Source organism: Callorhinus ursinus, unplaced genomic scaffold (genome assembly GCF_003265705.2).
Source record: "Callorhinus ursinus isolate GAN/ISIS: 27379988/994484 unplaced genomic scaffold, GSC_fseal_2.0 scaffold51, whole genome shotgun sequence".
Lineage (NCBI taxonomy): Eukaryota > Metazoa > Chordata > Mammalia > Carnivora > Otariidae > Callorhinus > Callorhinus ursinus.
In genome coordinates, this window is record NW_027397113.1 from 3,755,762 (window position 1) to 3,777,354 (window position 21,593).

The following is a 21,593-nucleotide window of genomic DNA, read 5'->3' on the forward strand; positions in this document are numbered from 1 at the left end:
GGTGATCCCAGAAAATTGGGGTACCTTTTTTCTCGCACCTTTGCTCTCCCACTTGCTGACTCAGCCCCAGGAATCTTCTGCTTTGAGAGAGGAGCCTGCGTTGGGAGTCCGTGGCCTGCAGCCTTCAGGGTAAACAAGAGGGTGAACCAGGGCAGCGCCAGATACGTAGATGGAAAGCCCACCCGGGTTGCTGCGCGGGGTTGGCCAAGGTGCCTGAGCAAGGTGTCTGGGCTCCTGGACGGCCTGCGGCAGCCAGAACCACTCTGTTCTGTGCCCTCGGTGGTGGCCGGCACGCGGGCCTGGGTGGGACATGGGCGGCCTTGGGCGGGAGTCCTTGGTGAGGCTGCTTTCTTGTGTCTCCTAGGACTATGCCCAAGCAAGGTTCGATGCCTATTTCGACCAGAAGAGGAAGCTCGGGGTGTGAGTGTGTGAGGCGCCATCCACTTCATCCCTCGACTGTGTGGTGGCGGCCGGGCCAGCAGGGCCCTCCGCGCTCCGACGGCTGTCCCCGCGGCAAGGCTTGGATGGCTCGCTGCCGAACACAGATGTGTATGATACGAAAGACTGTATTAAAATTGAGTAACATTTATATCCTATCTTGTTTACGATTTCACTAGGACTCTGCAATGAGATCGGGAAGCAGAAACATAGTACAATAGCGCAATAGTGCAATCTCAGAATCCTTTGAGTCTAGAGAAGGCATTTTCTATGTGGGCCCTGAAGTTTGCAGTCAGATACGGCAGACAGCACGAGTAAACAGTGTTTCTGCGGGTACTTTTTTTCGGTTAATGTTGATTTTTCAAGGACTTGAATTCATGTGCTGGGGAACACTGTGACCAGGCCTTCGGTGGTGACAGTGTGTGTAGATGCCGCCGGCTCCTGAGGGCGGCGAGTGAGGAGGGACAGACTGTGACGTTGCTCTGCGGCCTGACCGACCGCGAGTGCCCGGAAGCTGCTCCCTCACCCTTCTGGTCCACACGGCGGATGCTCGAGGCAGCAGACGCCCGTGCGGGGGGGTGGGCTGTTGTCTCCCTTTGATGAATGTAGCTCCTCCGGACCTGTTGTACATATTTTGTCCCGCAGATGCATCTCCCCCGTCTGTCTGTGGCCTCTGCCCTGCCCTCCTCCTCCACTGAATGTGCCCTACTAACCCCAGCCTTGGTGGGCAGGCACCTGCGGACACACTCGCCTCCTGCCTGCCCTCCCCCCCAGAAAGCAGGCTTTGCCCTGCCCTCCACGGCCTGTTCTCCTCCACCTCTGCTCAGCCCCGGGTTGTGGATTCTGTGACAGGGCTGGTGGCCCTGGGCATCATCCTGCTGCCGCGCCCGCCGCCGGGGCCCTGGTGCACCCAGTGGGGAGAGGGTGGCCTGGCCTGGCCTGGGCTCTGGGCCGGCTCCCCCTGCCCTCCCTGCCCCCGGTGTCCCTGACGGAGTGGTTCTGGTGGGAAAGAGCAGCCTGTATGTGGAATGTGGGGGCATGGATACACTAGAGCTGTGAAACCCTTATATATAGTAAATGTCTTTTGGGATAAAGTTTTTTTTTTTTTTTTTTTTTACTCTGAACTCTTATTTGAATTGCTTTTTGTGCATACATTTCTGCTACGGGAGATTGTACTATACAAACAATAAAAACATAAAACCCTCACTGTCATCCTTGGTGTGTCCTAAAACTCAGGCAGGGCTCCTGTTACCTGGTTTTGCCTATGGAGGGCTCCTGGCGGGTCCTCCCAGCTCTCCAACCCCACCCCCACCCCCGCAGAGACCTCTGGAAGGATATAGAAGAAACTAGGAGCAATGGGATGTGCTGCAGGAAACTTAACGGTCAAGGTAGGAGAGAGATTTTCCACTATTCACTCTTCCAGACATTTAAAAGTTTAGCCAGGTGAATGTGTTCTGGGATCCAAGCAATAAAACTGAGCAATAGATGATACTGCGCTCCTTTGTAAGGTCTCCCCCAGAGCGATGCGCCCCCCCCCCCGGCCCCCGCCCCCCCCCCCCCCCCCCCCCCGGCAGCTGGCCAGATGACAGCCCCAGTGATAGAGCCAGGCCACCCGGCTTGCCATGCCCAGGGCATCTCTGGCCTCAAAGCCGCCTTTGTTCCTGGGGCCTCCTGCCGGAAGAGCCACTTTGCAGCTCCTCAGCCCAAGAAAAGGGAGGCCTCTGAGAAGCACTGGCACCACCCCCCAGCCGGTGTTGGGATCCAGGCCAGAAAAGACATGCACAGTGCTCCTCTCCACCCCACCAGTGGAAGGATGGCCTCGGCGTGGGGGGTGGGGGGTGGGGGTAGGGTGTGTGTGTGTGTGTGTGTGTGTGTGTGTGTGTGTGTGTGTGTGTGTGTGTGTGTGTGTGTGTGTGTGTGTCCGTCCGTCCCCGCTTCTTGGTCAGGCTCTGGTGTGTGTGTGTGTGTGTGTGTGTGTGTGTGTGTGTGTGTGTGTGTGTGTGTGTGTGTGTGTGTGTGTGTGTGTGTGTGTGTGTGTGTGTGTCCGTCCCCGCTTCTTGGTCAGGCTCTGGTGTGTGTGTGTGTGTGTGTGTGTGTCCGTCCCCGCTTCTTGGTCAGGCTCTGGCGTCCCGGGCTGGCGTGGGGCCAGCACCAGGGCATGGAAATACTGGACCATCGTGCCGGGCATCACCCTTCATGCCCAGAGTATCCCGAACATTCCCTTACAGCCAGTTTGCACATCTCCAGGGATGGGGAGCTCAAAACTAGAATGTGCTGGAAAGATCCCTCCCTGGTCCTCGTTCTGCCCCCCCCCCCCTTCAGCCCAAGGCTCTGGGATTACTGCAGATGTGCTCATATGGCCTCTCCCCAACTTCCCAAGGCCCCAGCTCCTAGACCAGGGCCTCCCACCCCACTGCACCCCACAACAAGCTCAGCTGCGCAGGAGAGCGTAAGGAATGTGAGCCGGGCACAGAGTCCATGACCCGAGTCTCATGGGGTGAGACCAGTCCGGGCCCGGGGCTCAGGCCCTGGCACTGCAGACAGGACCAAAACAGAGTTCCTAGTCCATCTTTATTTCTTGTCTCCGTAGGTAAGGGCAGGGGCCTGGGCGTGGCCACAGGTGGGCGCTAGTCCTCCTCCGCGAAGGTGAAGGGGCTCAGCTTGTAGCCACTGCCTAAGTAGAACTTGTTCTGGAACTCTACCCTGGGGGTGACAAGGGGAGAGCTGGTGAGGGGCAGGCTCCCCTGACCCTCGTGTAGCCCGGGGCCAGCCAGGTGGGCCAGCTCACCAGTGCAGCCGCAGTGCGTGCAGGAAGGCCGAGAGCCCCTCCATCACCAGCAGGATGGCCACGGTCAACCCGGCGAAGGCGGCAAAGATGGGGACCAGCACCACGGCCGCAACGCCCAACTCATGGCCCATGCGCAGGCCCACGCGCATCACCATGGCCCACAGGACCTCCGACAGCTCTGGGGATCGGGGGGGGGCAGCAGTGGAGGCCAGGGCCCAGGGGGTCCCCACCTGACCCCCGTGGCAGCCTGAAAACCTCCCCCCCGCCCCCGTGGGGCCGTTGAGGGGCCTCCTCCAACATCCTCACTTTACAGAGGGGATGCTGAGGCCCAGAGCAGTGACCCACCCAGGCCACCCAGCCAGCAGCTCGAGCGTCCGAGGCAGCCAGGACCTGACCCATGGCCAGCCCGCCCATCGGGGGCCAGCACACTCACGGGCGTGGGCCAAGCTCAGGGCCCAGAGACGCAGGTAGGAGGCTGTGTTGGAGATGCAGCCCAGGCAGAACTCGATGGTGTGGATGGCCTGGTGCATGAGCACCTCGGACAGCACAAACTGGGAGGTGGGTGGCGGTGAGGGCCAAGCCGGGCTGGCAGCCACCCCCCCCACACACACACCCGGGGAAGACCACACCCACCTCGGCCTCCTCTCTGTCCCCCGGGCACCCCACTTTCTCCTCATCAGAGCCCCAGCCAGCCACGGAGGCATCGGAGGAGTCCAGAATCCCAGACTTGTCCTCTTCCTGGGGGTGGGGGGCAGGCAGCGTCAGCAGGCCCCCCGCCCCTCAGGAGGCCGAGAGGCGGCGAGGGTGGGGCCGAACCTCCCATCACCCCACATGCCCCCCTCCCCACCCCGATCCTCTACCGGCTGGCGGCCAGTGGGCCTCAGTGAGCGGCGGTGCTGCCAGCGCAGGAACAGGGGTGTGCCGAGCAGCAGGACGGGCACGGTGGCCAGGGCCAGGACCACCAGTGCAGACTGCACCACCTCCTGCGGGGGCGGGGGAGCGGCGGCTCGAGTCAGGGTGCCCTCTGCGAGCCACGCGCCCAGCTCGGGGCCCCAAGAGCCTGCAGCCCGCTCCGCCGCCCCCAGGGCCCCTCGTGAAGCCGGGATCCTGGGGGAGGAGCGGCCGGCACCCAGGGCACCACTCCCAAGGGGGGCTTCCCACCATCCCTCGACCTCCCCAGCTCACAGCCTCAGGCCTGCATCCCCGCTTCTCAGATGAGGATCCTACCGCTCAGATGAGGTGCCCACGAGGACCCCCGCCCCGGCCTACCTGCCCGGGGAAGAGGGACTGGTTGGTGGGGCTGTGGGAGAAGAGGAACATGTTGATGAAGTGGATGAGGAGGCTGGGGGCTGAGGCAGCGCTGGTGGCTGAGCAGCACAACCACTTGTAGATGACCAGGAAGACGAGGTAGCCAAAGAGCCCCAGCAGGAAGATCAGCTCGGGCAGCGTCTCCAGGAGCAGCCGGTGCCACTGGCCAAAGTGCCTGGCGGGGGGGGGTGTCACCAGGTCAGCCACTGGGCGACCCTGGTCCCACCTGGCCCGGTGCCCGGCCTGGTGCCCCCACCCTCCCCGGGAGCCCAGGCCCTCACACGTGGTTGAAGACTCCCAGAACCACCCCAAAGGTCATGTGGGTGACCCCAAGGATGATGGACATCTTCATCTTGAAGGAGTTGAGGAAGCTCAGGTGGTTAACGGCCAGGCTCCAGACCTGGGGTGGCAGGAGGGATGGGTGTCATGCAGGGGCCTCCCTGCCCACGTCCCTCTTGGCAGCCCCTCTGCCCCCGGGGCGGGGGGGGGGGGGGCCGCGGCACCAGCTGCCACCTGCTGGCCCACAGCAGGGCAGCAGAAGGGAAAGGTGGAGTGCCCACACAGGCCAGGCAACCAGGGGCACAAACCCCAGCTCCCCCCCACCAGGTGCCCCTGCCCATGTGACCTCCCGTGCCCCTGCGTCATTGGTGCAATGGGAGCAGCGCTAACGTGGACCTCGCAGCACTGTCACCAGGACGGTAGCACGTGCTGGCGTGCGGACAGCACATGACGGTGCCCAGTCCGGCGGGCTCCGAGCAAGCCAGCGCTGCCCTCGCTGCCACACACTCCTCTCTGCTTTGAAGGGGCTGCTGCAAGGTGGGCCCCTCGTCCTTGTAAAGTCCCGCACCTCCCGCACCCGGCACCAGGCCAGGCCCTCGGGAGGGGCTCACAAATGCAGCAGGAGGGCGAGGGCGAGGGTTAGCATCAGGGTCAAGGTTGGGTCAGGGTCAGCGCAGGAGCCCCGGCCCGGCCCTCCCACCTGCGCGCGCCCCCCACAGCAAGTGGCCGGGACTCACGGGGTCAATGCCGAAGGGGTAGGGTCCCAGGAAGACACCGCTGACTGCGGGGTCCAGGGTGAGCAGCGGGTGCTCGGCCAGGAACTCGTCGCTGTGGCAACAAGGGCGGGCGGTCAGGGGCTGCCGGGGGCCGCGGGGACCGTGGGGGCTGCGGGGGCCGCGGCCGGGCCTCACCTCCAGCCGGACTGGGTGGCCATGGCCGCCACGCTCCAGCCCGAGGGGAAGATGGTGGTGGCGCGGCTGAAGCACTCGTTGTAGATGAAGCCGGTGTAGACGGAGAACAGCCCCATGAGCAGCAGCAGGTAGCGGCCACTGAAGAAGGTCTGCCAGATCTGGGGGGGGAGGGGCGCCGTGAGGGGGTGGGGTGGCCCTGGCCCTCCCCGCCCCCCCCATGCCCGCGCCCCCCGCTCACCTCGTTCTGCGCCGCCTTCACGGCTGGCCGGTTCTCCGCGAGCACCATGGCCAGGGCGAAGAGGAACATGAGCAGCCCGTGGCCCACGTCGCCGAACATCACGGCGAAGAGGAAGGGGAAGGTGATGATGGTGTAGGGCGCTGCGGGCAGAGGGGCCAGGCAGTCGGGGATGTGCACAGCTGGGACCTGGGGAAACGTGGCGAGGCAGGGACGCCAGACTGCGTGTCCTGGCTGTGTGACCATGGGCTAGGGACTCAGCCTCTCTGAACCTCGGTTTCCCCATCTGTACACCGGAGGCAGCAACACTCCGACTTCTTAACTCCTTAGGGCTCTGTGTGCGAGTCTATCCAGGGGCAGGATTGGCGGGCTGCAGCACTCAGTGTAAACCAGTTCCCGCCGGGGTTATTGCAAGAGCCGTAAGCAGAAGCTCAGAAAGGACAGAGAGCCCGTGGCCGTCCTGACTGGCACGTGCCAAGTTCCAGAAAGCCGAGCTGGTCATGTCGCCTCTGAGGTCTCACTTTCCCTTCAGTAAAATGGGCCAAATCCCTAATGGCAGTTACAGGACTTGAGTGCGCGTCCCTGTTCCGAGCTGAGTCGTGTCCCTCCCGAAAAGAGGAGCTGGGGTCCTAGCCCCTCAGAAGGTGACCCAAATGTGGAGGCGGGATCTTCACACATGTAAAGGTCCCCAGACCCATTCACTGGGAGGCCACCGCCATGTCAGCAGGAAGCTGGCTGTCTCCGAGCCCAGAACAGAGGGCCCCCTGGAGTCGTGTCCCCTGAAGGAAGCACCTGACGCCGGGATCTCGGACTTCCGGCCTCCGGAGCAGGAGACAAGAAACACCTATTAAGGGCCCCCATCTGTGGCGCTTTGTTACAGCAGCCCGAGCCGCCTGCTATCTCCCTGAAGTGAACGCCCCGAGGCCTGGTAGCTGATCATCAACCTCACAAACCGTGGCTATCTGGTGATCAGGCTTGTTCTAACTGGACCAGCCTCTGCCAGCACAGAGGAACCACGAGCATGTGAAACGGGATGGGGGCGCCAGGCCAAGCTCTGCGACGCAGACCCTGCAGGCACGGCAGGCCCCAAAGGCCTGCACGTGACCCTGGTCATCGTTCGCTCGGCCTCACGGTCCATCCTCATGTCCAGCCCGTACCGCGCTGGGGGGCCGAGCGCCCTGCCTCTAGCCCGCCGGCGGATGCCAGCCCCTTCCCTGGCCTATGACTCCGAAAATGGGCCCCGCCATGGCTCACCCCCCACACCCATTCTCTGGGATGAGACCCACTGCGGTCCCCACCCAGTGACATGGGGGGCGCCCTGGGCCACTGACCACACCGCAGCCAGCCTGCTGCAAGGAGAGCCCCGTCTGGAGGGAGTGGAACTGGGCAGGTGACAGGCAGATGCCACGGCCCCCTGCCTGCCTCCCAACTCCCCACCCCTCAGCTGCTTCCCTACTAGTTTCTCCCAGCAGCACCTCTCTTCATAGACCACTTGCGCCAGACTCCCCCCGCTCAGGGCCCGCTTCCGGGAGAACCTGACAGCACCCAAGTCGAACTTCTTAAACACACAGTGGGGCCGGACGAAGCAGCTCAGCAGGCTGACTGTGGCCTCGTGGACTGCTGATCTGCAATCTGTCAAACCTTCCCAGCCTGCTCTGAGGGCCGAACTCTTATTCCCATTTTATAGACGTGGAAACGGAGGCTCAGAGAAACTAAGAAATGGGCCAGGATAAGCGAGTCAGACCTCAAACCTGAGCCCTTCCTACTGCAAAGCCTGTTCTTCGCACAACCTTGTGCTGGATCCCTTGTAAGCTTGACTGGGGGGGGGGGGGGGGGGGGCACGCGGGGGCGTTGCTGGGGGTAAAACATAAAGCTTGCACGATGCCTCCCCCTGCCCCCCAGCATGATGGGAGTGTGCTTCTTAAGTGGGCAGGACAGCCCTCCCGGGCTGGGGGCTCCACGGCTCTCACCGGGGTTGACCTCCTGGTAGCGGCCCACGCCGTAGGCGTCCACGATGCCTTGGAAGCCGGCCGTGAAACGGTTGGTACGGATGAGTGTGGGGGGCATTTCCCGGCAGGGGATGCGGTGAACCACGGCGCTCACACCCGCCTCACTCTGGGGCACCCGAGGGGCAGACAGACAGATGAGACTGATGGTGGGAGGCCTTCAGGGACCCTTTGACACCCCCCAGCCAGACCCAGCTGGAGATGTGGGGCTCACCGGGCAGGCACCCGGGAGATCTGGGACAGCCCCTCCCCTCTCCCCTCTCTGTGAAATAGGACCACCAGCCCCACCTGCCCCAATTCAGGGCGGTTTAGGGAGAGCCCAAGATCAGCTGGACCAGAATTCGCTTGGCAAACAGGAGTATGCTGCTTATCCAGGTGGCCCAGGAGAGGGAGCCCCCTTGCTACGTGTGAGCACCTACTAGGCACCAGCAGCCTGCCGGTATGCACGCTACAGCGACCCCTGGAGGGTCATCACACCCATTTCACAGATGAGTGGCCTGAGGCTCCCTCCAGTGGCCCAAGATCTTGGGGGGGGGCCGGTGCCCGTTGAGCCAGCCTCCCGGGTGCTCTGGCCCCTCCTCCGGCTTCGGACAGCAGGAGGGGGAGGGCTTGGGCCAGGGTCCTCAGGACAGACTCCCTGAGGGAGGGGGAGCCCGGGAACAGGAAGCGTGTTGGGAGGTGGGAGCTGGCACCCGCCTGGGAGAAGGGGAGCGCGGGAGACCCCCCCTCCAGCCCGCCCCCACCGCACTCACCGAGCTGTCCTGCAGCACCTGCTGCAGGGTGGGCAGGTCGCTGGAGGCGCACCAGCCCTCGGCAATGAGGCACTTGTGCGTGGCACTCACGCTGCACTGGTTGAGCACCAGGTACACCGCCTTCATCTTGCGGATCTGCACCTGCCACGGCGGCAGCAGCTGCTGCACCCGGCCCAGCACCTGGCTCAGGAAGCGCTCCGTCTCCCCCAGGACCTGAGGCCAGAGCAGGGGGTGAGGGAGGGCGGGCTGCGGCCAGGGGCCTGTGGGGCGTCCAGCCAGGGCCGCGAGCGGGCGCCCACCTCCTGCAGCTCGAGGCTCTGTTGCTGCAGCTGCTGCAGGGTTCCGAGGCGGCCCTCCTCCTGCTCCACGAACGGGAACACGTGGCAATGGAAGCTGGCGGGGGGGAGGGGGCGGCGTGAGTTGGGGGGCGGGCAGGGGGCTCTGGTCGTGCAGGGCCGGGGACGGGGCACCAGGGTCATCACCAGTCTGTGATCTTGCGGATCTTCTGCCCAATCTGCTCGCCCCAGTAGGAGATGAGGAAGGTCATCCACGTGGCAGGCTCACCCTGCAGGAGGGGGCCCGCTTTACGGGGAGTCCCGCTGCCCCCCGCCCCTCCCCCCCGCCACCCCCGCCCGGGCCTCCCCAGCCCTCACCGTCACCGGGTCCTCCAGCTGCTGCTCCGTCTCCCTGAAGCTGGCGATGAGGAAGCCCCGGCAGGCCCTCCAGAGCAGGCGTTCCAGGGCAGCGGCCTTGGTGGGCTTCACAGCCCCTGCCACAAAGCTGCCGGGCCGGGCCACCATGCTCAGGAAGGTCAAGCAGGCACACCTGCCCTGCTCCCCGGGAGGAGGCCGGAGCCCGAGGCTGGGCCAGAAGAGGAGAAACCCCCACGAGCAAGGGAGATTCTGGGCCTGAAGGAGGAGGCTGGGGGCAGTCTGAGGGTGGAGGAGGAGAGCACTGGACGAGGAGTCGGACAGGAAAGGGCTTGAAGCGCCCCTTACTTACTTGACTCTCAGGTCCTGGTGGGGCCCCCCTGGGGGCTGGAGCAGGGGGCTTCTTTCCAAGAGCCCATCCATGGGGGCGGCTGACAACTGCGGGCCAAGAGGCACTGTGAGCCCCGCGCCCACATGGGGGCCTGGCACCCCCCTGCCCCCTGCCCGGGGCTGGTGCTGACCGGGAGGTGGTGGCCCTGGCCCAGCACGGCGGAGTGCAGCTGCAGCTGGTGGAGCTGGGCCCGCAGGGACTGCTGGTTGCCCCGCACGTCCCGGAGCTCCCGGGCCAGGCGATCCGTCTCCTCCTGGATGCGCAGCAGGTCACGGGGCGGGGGTGCCAGCAGTCTCCCCTCGGGTGGGGGCAGCACCAGCCCAGCCCGCCGCACCTCCTCCTGCAGGAACACTGGGTGCAGAGCGATGGGTGTCGGGGGGGGCCATTCGGGGGGCCCACACCAGCTCATGTCTAGGGGGTCCCAAACTGCCCCAAACTCCCCACCTGGCCGCTGAGTCCAAGACCACCCCCCAAAAAAACCCAGGCCAAACCTCTATCCCCAAATGTCCGCTCTCCTCCTTGTGAGCTCTCCCTCCCTGCTCTCCCTTGGCCACTGCCCCGCCCAGGGCCTGGGTCCCACAGTGGTGTTCCAGGCACGCTGGCCCGAGCACTGGGGGCCTGGGACAAGAACGTGCATGGAGGTCCACATACCACCTGCCTGATGACTTAAAAGCTGTCCATCAAGCTAACCAACCGTTAAACGAATGTGCTCTATTCTCCCCTCTCATAGGCTCCTCCTGGGCGGGGCTTGCCTGGGTTGAAGAAGCGGCTCCTTGGGGCACCTGACCCGGGATACCGGCCTCTGCCCACCCCAGTCCATCTGTAGCAGAGAAAGCTCTGTCCATGCCTCTCCCCTGCTTAGAAACCACAGTGCTTCCCAGCGTCCACTGGATGAATTCCTAGGTCCTCATGCAATTTTTGAGGCCTCTACCAAGTGAGCCCCATTCTCAAGAGCACCCCACGGACCCCAGCTGCCCTGTCCTGGCTCTGCAGGGCCTGGCCTGGACCTCCTTTCTGTCTTCTACCTGGGGGGCCAGGACTCTTCCTTTCAGGCCAAGCTCGACTGGCACCTCCTCCAGGAAGCCTGCCTGGGATGGGGCCTGAGGCCAACTCACTGAAGGTTTTCTCCAGCTCTTCGCAGCGCCGAACATCCCCCACGAAGCGTCTCTGGAAGGCGCTCACCGAGGCATTGAGCTGTGGTTGCCGCACAGAGGGGTCAGATTTCTGGGGAGGGGGCCAGGGAGGTCCCACCCAGGGGCCCAGGCTTGGCTCTCTGTGGGCCACAGCTGCCTCCCCCCAGAAAGGTGCCGAACACGCCCTGATCCTCCAGACGCCCAGCTGGAGACAGACCAGGCTTTGCGTGCTCCGGGGAGGGTGCGACAGGGCCCCGGAGGCAAGGTGGCCTCGGCCGCAAGGCTGGCCTTTCAGAGAGCCGCGTACCCAGGGCAGGGGCTGCCAGCATTCGAGCAAGGGCCATTCTGGGGAGGAGGTGGTATACCATCTAGGGTGCGTCAGGACGAGCCCCCTCCCGCGCCTGGCCGGCCCCACTCACGTCTCTGAACTCCGCGAGACCCAGCTCGCCAAGCTGGCTCACACAGGAATAGGCAGCAGATGTGGGCAGGAAGAACTGGACCAGCACCACCTCCTCACCCCGGAACATGGAGCCCATGGTCCTGCGGGCCGGGCCGGGGCGGGAGGCTCATCAGGGCAGGCCAGACACAGCTCCCCCTCCACTAGGAATTCTGTCCACCTCAGCTCACACGATCCATGGAAGGTCCTGCTACCAACCCCGTCTGACAGATGGGGAAACTGAGGCCCGGGAAGCCTCGAAGGGGTGCTGAGGTCACACATGAAGTAAGTGGTGCAGCTGTGAGTGGAGCCCGCCCTGGCCGACCTCACGGCCTGACCCACAGCACCCCCCACCAAGCTCTCTCCCGGCTGGCTCTGGCCGGTCCCAGGCACCCACCGCGAGCCCTGGTGGCCACTGTCTCTCCTCTGTGACCTGCCCTCACCCTAGATCCTACCCATCCTTGGGGCCCCAGGCCAAGGGTCGCCTCCAGCAGCCGGCCTCCTGACTGCCACAGCCCTCGGCTGGCCACGAACCCTTGTCCTTCTGCACCAAGGAGTGTCCATCCATGACAGCAGACAGCCGGGGCTGAGGATGGGGCTGTCCCTGCCCTCCCCCGGCAGCTGGAGCCCCCCTCCCTCCCTGAGGTGTCTGTGTGTGCTGAGGGCGTGGGAGCCTCATTGAGGGCAGAGAGGCCTGAGGGCGGGGGAACCTTCCACCGAGGCCTGGACTGCTTGGCGACCGATGTCCAAATAGGGGCGGAAACAGCCTTCCAGGTGTCGAAACCCACGAAAGCGAAACTGTGGAAGCTGACATGGGCAGGACGGCCCGGCGGGGCCCTGCCCAGACGCCGCGGGGGAATACCCCGCAGATGCCCCAGCCATGAGCCAGGACTCCACAGCCACTGCTCTTGGGGCCCGGGGCCAGCCACTTCCCCTCTGTGGGACTCAGTGTCCTTAGCTCTCAAAGTGTCAGGGAAGGGGACGCGCACGGGTGAGGTCCCCAACTGAGGGTGACCATTTGGCGCCAAAGTGCCCCGCCTGCTGTCTGGGCCGGCGGGGGCCTGCCCAGCTGGTCACTTCCTCCCCTGGGCCTGGTTTCCTTCAGTCTAAATAGGGAATGCACCCCCGGCCCCAGCCTGGAAGAGGAGAGAAGGCAGAGGGGGAGCCGGAGACCGCAGCAGTACTGGGCCCCGGACAGGGAAGGGTGGGCAGGAGGAGGTAGGTTCCATCCCCAGAGGGCCAGGGACCAGGCTCCAGAGTGTGGCTCAAGCTGTGACTGGCTGTGTGTCCCTGGGGGAGTCTCTCACCTTCTCTGGGCCTCCACTTCCTCTTTGGGTAAGTGGGACTTGGCCACCCCCAGGAGAGGCAGGACCTGAGCGAGGAGGTGACAAAAGAGCAGAGCCTCCAGGTAACCCTTCACCATGCTACCTCATTGAAACCTAACAGCAATCTTGGGGAAAGAGGACCCTGTAGCCTTGTTTTACAGAGTTTCAACGGACGGGTCAGTGCACCTGGAGAGGTGAGGTCTGGGATCCGGTGGTCAGCTGGTGGCCAAGTTAGGCCGGAGGCAGGTCTGGAAGTCCCAGTGCACAGTATGGGCTCAGGGGAGGGCTGTTCTCTGCCCTGTTCTCTGCACCCTGAAAGGCTGGGCTGCACAGATGAGGGTGTTGTAGGGAACCAGGTCTGGGGACCCAGGGGGTGCAGCAGCCCCAGGCTGTGGCAAATCCAGCCCGGTACCCCTCACTCACAGGGCCTTGGCCTGGGCAAGTCCCCTGGGCGGGAATACCCTTGGGTGGGGTGGGTGGGGTGTGTAGGGACCTGGTCAGACCCCTCCCCCACATCTGAGGACTCCACTGGCTCACCCCTTACCCGTCCCCTCCTCCCTGGCCCCTACCCAAGCCAGGGGCCACCCCACTCCTTTTAATGGAGCAAATGAAGTTTCCTCAGTCCTGTGGCCTTCAGAGTCCAAGACTGCAGCCCCCTCCTCACTCTATCCCCCCCCCACCTCCTTCAGGAACCCACCAGATCTCTCCTCTGAGCCCCTGATCCATGATGATGAGAGCTGAGCTGGAGGAGAGGGCCTGCTGCTTCCCTTACTGCAGACCGGTAGGCTCTAGAGTTAGAGTGACACCACTTGCCTCTAGCTCTGCCTCCTCCTAGTTGGGTGGGCCTCAATTTCCTCATCTGTAGAATGGGTCCCTCCCTCCGAGGAAGATGCCACAGAGAGAGCCCTGAGCGCCACCAGAGCACTACCAGGACGGGCAGAGTTGGGCCCAGGAGTTAGCGGCTGTTAACTCCTCATCCTCCCCTTCCTCTTCCCTTCCCCCACCTCCTCCTCGTCGCCACTGCGGGCCCCCACCAAGGCCCGACAACTGGCAGGCCGGCAGACCGAGTCGCATGCACTGACCCAGCTGGGCGGGGGTTCCAGGAACCCCTTCCCGGGGCAGGGCGAAGCGAGGGTGGCAGACGGAGCTGGGGGGCTCTGCAGACCCCGGCTGGGGCACACTCACCCCAGGGTCGGCCGCACGCGCCGCCGCTCAGCTCTGCGCTCCCGGCTCTGCACTCCGGGCCGCGGCGCCCACGCAACTCACTTTACCCGGCGGGCGGGGCCGCAAGGGGCGGGACCACGGAAGCCCCGCCCCGTCCCGTCCGGGCCTGGTGGGGAGGGGCACCCGAGTCCCGCGAGCGGCCGGCGGGGAGGCAGGACTTGGGCAGCTACCCCGCCCGCCCTCGCCTCCTCACAGGAGGCTGGGGGACCCCTGGGGGCGCGGGGAGGCCGGGAGACCCGAGCGGAGACTCGGAGTAGCGCCGACTGCGCCCGCCTACGTGGCCGGGAGGCGGGTGCGGGGAGGCCTCCGGGGCTCGAGGATGGGAACCCCCCCCGCGCCGCCTAGAGGGCTGGCTGATGGGACCCCAAAACACTGAGGCTTGGGGTCCAAGAGCCGCGTGTCCCCAGCCCGCTTCCCCACCTCTGGAACCCCTTTCCTGAGGCCGCATTTGCACCCGGTCCTTAACACCCTCCTGCCTCTGACCACCCAGGATAGGGGCCTAGGCTCCAGGCCCAGGGCTCTGTGCCCTTGGGTGGATGCTGCCCCTCTCTGGGCATTTTTCCTCAATGGCACCGGGACAGTGAGGGCTGGGCCGTGGCTGTGTTGTTCCACTCAGGGCAGGGCACCCAGTGGTAGTTGCTGCTCGTCTTGCGGCTGGGGGTGTCCCAGTGACTTTGCTAATGAGCTCCCCGCTTGGTCGTGTCCCAGCACCCCTGAACGGGGGCTCACGAATGTCCAGCTGCCTGCACTTTGGACAGGCCAGGACCATACCCACTGGGGACGGGAGGGACGGGGGGCCTCCCAGCTCTGGTGGTCCTTGAACCTCACATGGCAGGGTCCTCTGAGGGGTAGGGGAGCTGTGGGCAAACAGAGCCCCAGAGCTGGGGGTGGAAACAGTTACAGCCAAGGTCAACATCCTCAGAAAAATGGGGAGACCCAGTTCTGGGGCATCATAGGTCCGTTTCCGGGGGGGGGGACCCTCAACACAACCCAACTGAGCACCAGCAGGGGCCTCAGGTCAATACTTCCTGGCGCAGGGGAAACCGGAACCCCGCTGTCACAAAATGGCGTTAGAAGGCCCCACCTGAATCCACACAAAGTTTCTGACAAGTCAGAAAGGGAAAGAACCAAGTCAGGAGCTGGATAGTCTGACCCATTTTTAACAAATGTGTTCTATCTGTGTACAAATATAAGCTCCATGACAATTAGCTAATGCTGGTTCTATCTGGGAAAAGTGCGGTGAGAGGTGATTTAGGATTTGCAAGCCCGTCTCATTACTGCAGGGCTCCTGCCTCCCACAGCCACTAGGGCAGCAGGGGGCTGGGCACACGGACACTTCCTAGGTTCTGCTCTTCCCTTCGGGTCCTGCACTCATTTCTCACCTCTGCGCCTTGTTCCTTAGGCTGTGGGGGCCCAGGCAGGGCCTGGACCACTTCAGCACCAGGACGACGGCCCAGGTGTCAGCAGTCATGAACAAAGGGAATGAGCTGGAGGAAGGCTAGGGTTCTTTGCTACAGGCCTTCTCAGGGCCTTGAATGTGCTCACACGTAGTGCCTATCCGAGGAAAGAGGGCACTTGGGGCATTTCCCATGCCGACTGGTCCAGGGAACACCCTCCTCTCTTTTCTTTAGACAAAGCATCACAGGAGGTTAGTGTTTTGTCAAGAGTGCTTTTGGAAACGATGGAGAAGCAAGGAGGGGCCCAGATCCCTGACCTGAACTAGTGCTTTCCTGGGACACAGGCTGTGTGATCCCGAGCAAGTCGCTTCCCTTCTCTGAGCTGGTGTGCTCACGGCTGGGGACAGGCTGAAGCCCTTTCACGGTGCCTGGCACCGAGTCCTGGGGGCGGCTTTCTGCCGCTCCACCCGCACTGGGCTAGCACATGGGCCCGCAGAGAACCACACCGCTGCCGGGATCGCAAAGCAGAAGTTCTGAGCGCAGCAGCCAAGTGCCACAGTCGGCTCTGGGGAACTTGGGGCAGAAAGGGGATGTGGCTGGAGATGAGGCAAGGCCAGCTCAGGGGCAGCAGGGCCTGTGTCACCTCCTTGTGACTGTTGCCCTGGAGCAGGCCTCTCCCTGCCCCCAACAAGGACACCCTGGCCTTTCTGAGGTTCCACCACTCGCTGGACTTCTTCCCGAAGCCTCAGGAGACTCGACAGCTGTAGGGCCGTAGCTGTGCGTGGCCCTCCCCTTTGGACATTCACGATCGTGGGGACAGCAGACCCGAGAGTGAGCCTTGGGGAGTATGCCCAGGAAGAAGTGTGTGCAGCAGAGGGGGCTGGCGGCCCAGCCATGGCCCCCAGAGTCCCACGGGAAGGCCAGGTCACCTCCGCTAGCAACCCTGAAGGGCCTGCGAGGGGAGGGACCCCCGGGCTGCAGCCAGGCTGCACCGCCCCGGCCTGGACAGCTGAGTCACGACAGAGGCAGTGCGGGAGGGCAGAGCTTTTTTATTGGGCGGCAGGGGCCGCGGGCCAGCCGGACGGGGGGGCGTCAGCGGTACAGGTAGTCGGCCTGGATGTTGGCGGCGATCTCGGCCTCCCACTTGTCTCCGTTGCTGAGCAGCTTCTCCTTGTTGTACAGGAGCTCCTCGTGCGTCTCGGTGGAGAACTCGAAGTTGGGGCCCTGTGGGCGGGTGCAGGTGCGACCCCGTTAGGCCCCCCCGAAGAGCCTCTGCCCCCGGCCCCTCCCCACCCCAGGCCCGCTCACCTCGACGATGGCGTCCACGGGGCAGGCCTCCTGGCAGAAGCCGCAGTAGATGCACTTGGTCATGTCAATGTCGTAGCGGGTGGTCCGGCGGCTGCCATCGGCCCGCGGCTCGGCCTCAATGGTGATGGCCTGGGAGAGGGGTACCGGGCGCCCCTGACTGCTCCCGGGGGCTCACCCCAGGGCCCCAGAGCAGACCTGCCACCCGCTCTCAGCCTGATGTGCCCTTCCCACTGCCTCTCCCAAGAGACCCCTGTCACACTGCCCTAGCTGCTATTTTTGTTAACCGCCGGCATCTCCTGCCGGAGAGACCAGGTCTCACGAGGGGAGGGCCGTAGCCTGCTGTGTTCACTGCAGCACCTGTGGCCCCGGGGCGGGGAAGGGGGTGTCCCCAGGACTTGCTCGACTGCTGGTCGTCGTATACTGAACAACCTACCCATTTACATCGTTATCCCCCTTTCATGGATGAGACTCAGAAAAGTTGAAGAGCTTCCCAAAGCCACACAGCAAGTGAGGGGCAAAGCCCAGACTCGAGGTAGGCCCTTAACCCTCAGTTTCTGGGTACGGCCTGTGCCAGCAGTGAGAAGGCCTGGGGCCTCCCACGGCCGGAAGGATGTTTAAAAGGGGGTTTGCCAAAGGCCCTCGTGTCCCCAGGAGTGTAATGCCCACTATTCAGTGGGACCTTAGGTGGTAGCCTTGTTTCTTTGTGCCTCAGTTTCCTCTATAAAAATGGGGGAAACAACCCCTGCGTCTTTTAGAGTTGCTGTAAAAGTCAGTCATGAGCTGGAACAGTGCCTGGTCCATGCCAGGTGCTCATGGCCTGCAGGCCGTCACCGCTGTGGCAGTTTGGGGCTCTTCCTGCACTCCAGGATCAGACTCATCAAGGCCACAGCCCATCGGTCTGCCCGAGAGCCTCAACCGGATCTTTCCTTTCTTTTTAAAGATTTATTTGAGAGAGAGAGAGACGGAGCGCGTGCAGGGGGCAGAGGGGAGGGGCAGAGGGAGAGAGCGAATCCAAGCACACTCAGCTCAGAGCCCAATGTGGGACTCGATCTCACGACCCTGAGATCATGACCTGAGCCGAAACCAAGAGTCGGCCACTTAACGACTAAGCCACCCAGGCGCCCCAACTGGATCTGTTCCTACACTAATGGGTCCTGACTCCGGGGGGGACTCCGTGTAGGGCCCTCCAACAGAACTAATGCTGGGTGCTCAAAGGAGCAGCAACTGGGGGCAGTGAGGGCCTCAGATGCATCATGTGTGTCCTTGGGGCTGGTGAAAGGCACACACACAGAGATCCTAAAACTGCTGCTGCTGCGTTCAGGGCGAGAGTGGAGACTTTCAGGTACCACCGTGTGGCTCCCAAGCCCAGGTGTCAAGCTGCTGACCAGATCCCCGATGGCAGGACCCAAAGGTGTCATGTGGCCTGCTCAGGGCTGCAGCCTCCCCCGTGAGTGGCAGGAGCCAGCGTGGCGGTCAGCGGGGGTCGGGGGCTCACCTGGGCAGGGCAGACAGCCTCACAGAGCTTACAGGCGATGCAGCGCTCCTCTCCCGATGGATACCGGCGCAGCGCATGCTCTCCCCGAAAGCGAGGGCTCAGTGGGCCCTTCTCGAATGGGTAGTTGATGGTGGCAGGTTCCCGGAACAGGTAGCTCAGGGTCATGCCCAGGCCTGTGGGCAGCAGGTGCACGGTGGGTGGGGGCCCCTCCTCCCTAACAATCCGCGCCCACCCCCCCGTCCTGCCAAGCCCCCTTCCCCCAGGGCCCACCTCGGATGAGCTCAGTCCACAGCAGGGTCTGAGCCGCCCTGTCGGTCACCGCCTTCATGTCCATCGAGGGTTCCCGCATGTTCACGAACTCTGCAGGGAAGGTGGGCTTAGAAGGGGCCATGGCAGGGTCTCTCATGTGCCCATGTCCCCGAGGAATCCAACTCAGGGAGATAGGGCCTCGTCTTCCTTCCAGCTGGGCCTCAAGGGCTTGTTCGTTCATCAAACCTTCCGGCCTCAGCAAGCGCCCTGCAGGGCCTGTCTCTGGCTCCGGGCAGTCCTTGCCCACTTCTCCTGGTGTGTGGGCAGCCGTCCGAGCCCAGGAATTGCGGGGGGTGGGAAGGGGCTTGGGCGGTGAGGTCCTGGCACAGGATGGACACCCGAGCCTCACACCTGGCAGCTCCCTCCCTGTCCCACGCAAGGGAGCTCTGAGCTCAATGTGTGGCCACAGGGAAGGCTCCCCACCCCCTCACTGACAGACCCTGCCCCCATGAATCATATTCAATCTTGATCATCGCACAGAGTAGAAACAGAGGCTCAGCGAGGGGGAGCCTCTGGCAAAGGCAGGACTAGAACCTAGGCCTCCACCTCTGCCTCTGGCAGGTTCATGATCAGGAAAGCCTGAGGGTCAAGGTGCCCCAGGACTCACTGTAGGTCGCTGCCACTGTGCTGCTGTGGAGGCTCCGGCCAGTGGGATGCCCTGGAAGGGGAGGGATTACACTGTGCAGCTGCAGCCTTGGGTCGGGAGACTGGGCTCCCTCCCCCCGCCGCCCCGCACCCCGGGAAAGGCCCCCTTGGTCCTACCTGCACGTGCAGCCTGGGCCAGGGCCCGAAGCAGTGCTGGGGTAGTCAAGCAGCGCATCTGCAGGCATGAAAAGGGAGGGAGGCACGGGTGGGTCCCAGGCCTGTCCCCATAGGAACTCTGGCACAGCAGGAGCCCGGACCTCAGTGCCGCTGTGTCACCTGGTCTCCGATTTACCCCCATTCCCAACCGAGGCACAGAAGGCCTCCCTGCTCCCAAGAGCGGCACCTCCCAGCCCTGCAAACCTGACCCAGCTCAGCTGGGGCTAAGAGTTAGGAAGTACCTGTGGACCCCGTGTCCTTTCTTTTTTTTTAATTTTTAAGAGATTTTACTTATTTATTTGACAGACAGACACAGTGAGAGAGGGAACACAAGCGGGGGAGAGGCAGGCAGAGGGAGAAGCAGACTCCCTGTGGAGCAGGGAGCCCGATGCGGGGCTCGATCCCAGGACTCTGGGATCATGACCTGAGCCGAAGGCAGATGCTTAACAACTGAGCCACCCAGGCCCTCCCCCGCCCCGTGTCCCATCTTATCTCACCTTTTAAGAAATGTTTAAAATCCATCCCTTCTCTCTCTCCCCCCTCCCCTGTTCATCCTCCCCGGATCTGACCCAAAGAACACTGCCAGCAGTCACCAGGATTGAAAGCTCACGGTGTCAGGCACCGTGGTTAGGGGGTCACACACACTGTCATCTGGTCCTTACGAGGACCCCACGAGAAGCACAGATGAGAAGCTGAAGCTCAGCCGTGTTAAGTGACTTGCCCAAAGTCACACACACTGGGGGGTGTGGGACCAGTACGTGAACTCAGGCCAGACTCCTCCCTTTACACCCACATTCCGCCCCCCCCTCCCCCGCGCCGGGAAACCGTTTAAAGGCTTAATAACCCTCGGGATCACCTTCTTTTCCCCACCATCAAATTCCTTCTGGAACGGTCTCCCCGCCTGCCAAGTGACCTTGGGCGGGTGAGGTCATCTTGCACGTTTTCTCATCTGTTATATGGGGTTCATGAGAGCGAAGGCGGTTGTACATGCCCAGAGCCTGGCATCTAGCCGAAGCTCAAGTGACCCTCCCATGACAGATGACTTCCCGCGGGCCCCCCTCCTCTGACCGCTGACTCCAGCGCCAGCGCCCTGCAGCCTGACACCTTCCCGGGCCTGCCCCATGACCTCCGACCCCACGGGCGCGGGCGGGGCATGCGCCTTGGCGGTGCCGGCTCCCGGGTCCGCCCGCTGCACGCTGAAGGACACCTGGACCGCCAGCCCTGAGCAGGCCGAGATGAAGCCCGGCCGCAGAGCCGGCGGGGCCGAGGAGAGCCACCACACTCGCCCCCGACGCCGCCCCGCCCAGGCCCGGCTTTTAAACAGCTGAGCCCCAACACCTACCTTGAAGCGCTCTCGCTCCTTCCCTTGCTGAGCGGCCTGTCCGCCGAGAGGCGGAGCCTACACTCGGAGACGCTGCCATTGGGCCGGCTGGTTTCACCTTTTCCTCGCTCATCTTTTCTGGTGTGGCTTGATTGGCCAGTGGCGCAGCTGAAGGAGGCGGGATCCAGAGCATCTTTCCTTTGATTGGCTAGGGGAGAGCCGACTCTTGGCGTTGCGCCGGGCGCCGCCATGTTGGATTGGAGAGGCCAATAAACGAGGACTCCCGCGCCACTGGAGGCGGGACGTTCGGGGCGTGGCTTAGGAAGCAGCTCCGGGTCAGACCTGGCGCCCTGGGCCGGAGGAGAGAAGCTGGGTAGCTGCGGGCTACTTCTGATAACGGTGTAGAGAATTGTGGCCGGCGGTGATTCCGCGGGAGCCGTGCCTGCTCGGTGCTAAACCCTTACCCGGAAGCCCCGTCTGGAGGATTATTCTCGCTTTCCTGATGGGGAAACTGAGGCACGGACTAGTTTAGGAACTTTGCCCAAGCGTTAGAGCCGCAAAGTGCGGCCGCCGGAGTCTCACGTGGATGTGTGTGACTCGTGATCCCTGTCCCTCAGCAGCCCCCAAACTGTTTCCTCCCAGTGGATCGATTGTGTGGCAGAGGGACCCCGGAGGATGCGGGCACGCAGAAGGCCCTTGGGGCCGCCTGTGTGTTGGTGGTGGGCGGGGGAGTGGGAGGTGGGCTTGCAAGGCTTCTTGGATGATGTGATGTCCACGCAGACTTCGAGGAGGAAACAGGGCAGGCCAAGGGCAGGCATGCCCCGCGTGTGTGCAGAGGTCCTCTTGAGAAGGACGACAGGCCAGGTGTGCGGACACGGGGCTGTGGAAGAGACCCCAGGGACTCTTGTGGGTCCTGGCTTGCGGGGCACAGGGAGCCGCTGAAGGGTTCAGGCCGAGGGGTGGCATGGTCCAGTAGCTTTGGGAAGATCAGTGGTGCACTGAGGTCAGGCCTGCGGGGAAAGGGGAGGGGACAGATGGCCCTGGGCATGGTGACCAGTGTGTGGATTGGCAAGTTCTGCAGCGTTA

At 63.6% G+C, this 21,593-nt stretch overlaps 3 protein-coding genes across 12 annotated transcripts in view; 1 reads left to right on the forward strand and 2 right to left on the reverse strand.

Moving 5' to 3' along the window:
• Positions 1-589, forward strand: part of CHKA (choline kinase alpha) — a 58,610-nt gene extending 58,021 nt beyond the window's left edge. For all 6 annotated transcript variants that reach the window (XM_073883383.1, XM_025878679.2, XM_073883382.1 and 3 more), the window contains one exon: positions 365-589. In XM_073883383.1, the coding sequence (XP_073739484.1) occupies positions 365-424 (60 nt within the window). In that variant the 3' untranslated portion in view covers positions 425-589. The remainder of the gene's footprint in view (positions 1-364) is intronic.
• A 2,406-nt stretch (positions 590-2,995) lies between these two features.
• TCIRG1 (T cell immune regulator 1, ATPase H+ transporting V0 subunit a3) lies at positions 2,996-13,933 on the reverse strand. Of its 3 annotated transcripts, none has more exons than XM_025878192.2 (21): positions 13,838-13,933; positions 12,635-12,699; positions 11,311-11,431; positions 10,874-10,952; positions 9,889-10,109; positions 9,720-9,805; positions 9,371-9,497; positions 9,200-9,282; positions 9,017-9,110; positions 8,718-8,930; positions 7,930-8,074; positions 5,963-6,102; positions 5,725-5,882; positions 5,551-5,641; positions 4,816-4,934; positions 4,496-4,709; positions 4,087-4,209; positions 3,860-3,964; positions 3,660-3,777; positions 3,227-3,404; positions 2,996-3,141 (listed from the first exon to the last, which is right to left on the reverse strand). In XM_025878192.2, exons 3-21 carry the CDS (start codon positions 11,425-11,427, stop codon positions 3,066-3,068), a joined length of 2,487 nt encoding a protein of 828 aa, XP_025733977.1. In that variant the 5' UTR covers positions 11,428-11,431; positions 12,635-12,699; positions 13,838-13,933; the 3' UTR covers positions 2,996-3,065. The 3 variants fall into 3 exon arrangements, with proteins under 3 accessions (XP_025733977.1, XP_025733978.1, XP_025733979.1); XM_025878193.2 differs by lacking the exon at positions 13,838-13,933 and adding an exon at positions 13,735-13,836; XM_025878194.2 differs by lacking the exon at positions 12,635-12,699 and having other exon boundaries at positions 13,838-13,918.
• A 2,372-nt stretch (positions 13,934-16,305) lies between these two features.
• Positions 16,306-20,619, reverse strand: NDUFS8 (NADH:ubiquinone oxidoreductase core subunit S8). 3 transcript variants are annotated; one of them, XM_025878436.2, is made up of 7 exons: positions 20,529-20,619; positions 19,148-19,205; positions 18,993-19,043; positions 18,347-18,436; positions 18,077-18,249; positions 16,582-16,710; positions 16,306-16,497 (listed from the first exon to the last, which is right to left on the reverse strand). In XM_025878436.2, the coding sequence occupies exons 2-7, from the start codon at positions 19,203-19,205 to the stop codon at positions 16,366-16,368; spliced, it is 633 nt and encodes a 210-aa protein (XP_025734221.1). In that variant the 5' UTR covers positions 20,529-20,619; the 3' UTR covers positions 16,306-16,365. The 3 variants fall into 3 exon arrangements, with proteins under 3 accessions (XP_025734221.1, XP_025734220.2, XP_025734222.1); XM_025878435.2 differs by lacking the exon at positions 20,529-20,619 and adding an exon at positions 20,255-20,297; XM_025878437.2 differs by lacking the exon at positions 20,529-20,619 and adding an exon at positions 20,043-20,224.
• Between the last annotated feature and the right edge of the window lie 974 nt (positions 20,620-21,593).

Bases quoted from the DNA above. Each gene is read 5' to 3' on its own strand.
- TCIRG1 (XM_025878192.2), bottom strand. From the start codon at position 11,427: ATGGGCTCCATGTTCCGGGGTGAGGAGGTGGTGCTGGTCCAGTTCTTC. The intron at 9,498-9,719 runs GTAAGTAAGGGG...CCGGCCCGGCAG, and splicing joins CACCAGGACCTGAGAGTCAA to CTTTGTGGCAGGGGCTGTGA. The intron at 9,283-9,370 runs GTGAGGGCTGGG...CCCCTCCTGCAG, and splicing joins AGCTGGAGGACCCGGTGACG to GGTGAGCCTGCCACGTGGAT.
- NDUFS8 (XM_025878436.2), bottom strand. From the start codon at position 19,205: ATGCGCTGCTTGACTACCCCAGCACTGCTTCGGGCCCTGGCCCAGGCT. The intron at 19,044-19,147 runs GTAGGACCAAGG...CTCCCCTTCCAG, and splicing joins GGCCCAGGCTGCACGTGCAG to GGCATCCCACTGGCCGGAGC. The intron at 18,250-18,346 runs GTGGGCCCTGGG...TGCTGCCCACAG, and splicing joins GTGGACTGAGCTCATCCGAG to GCCTGGGCATGACCCTGAGC.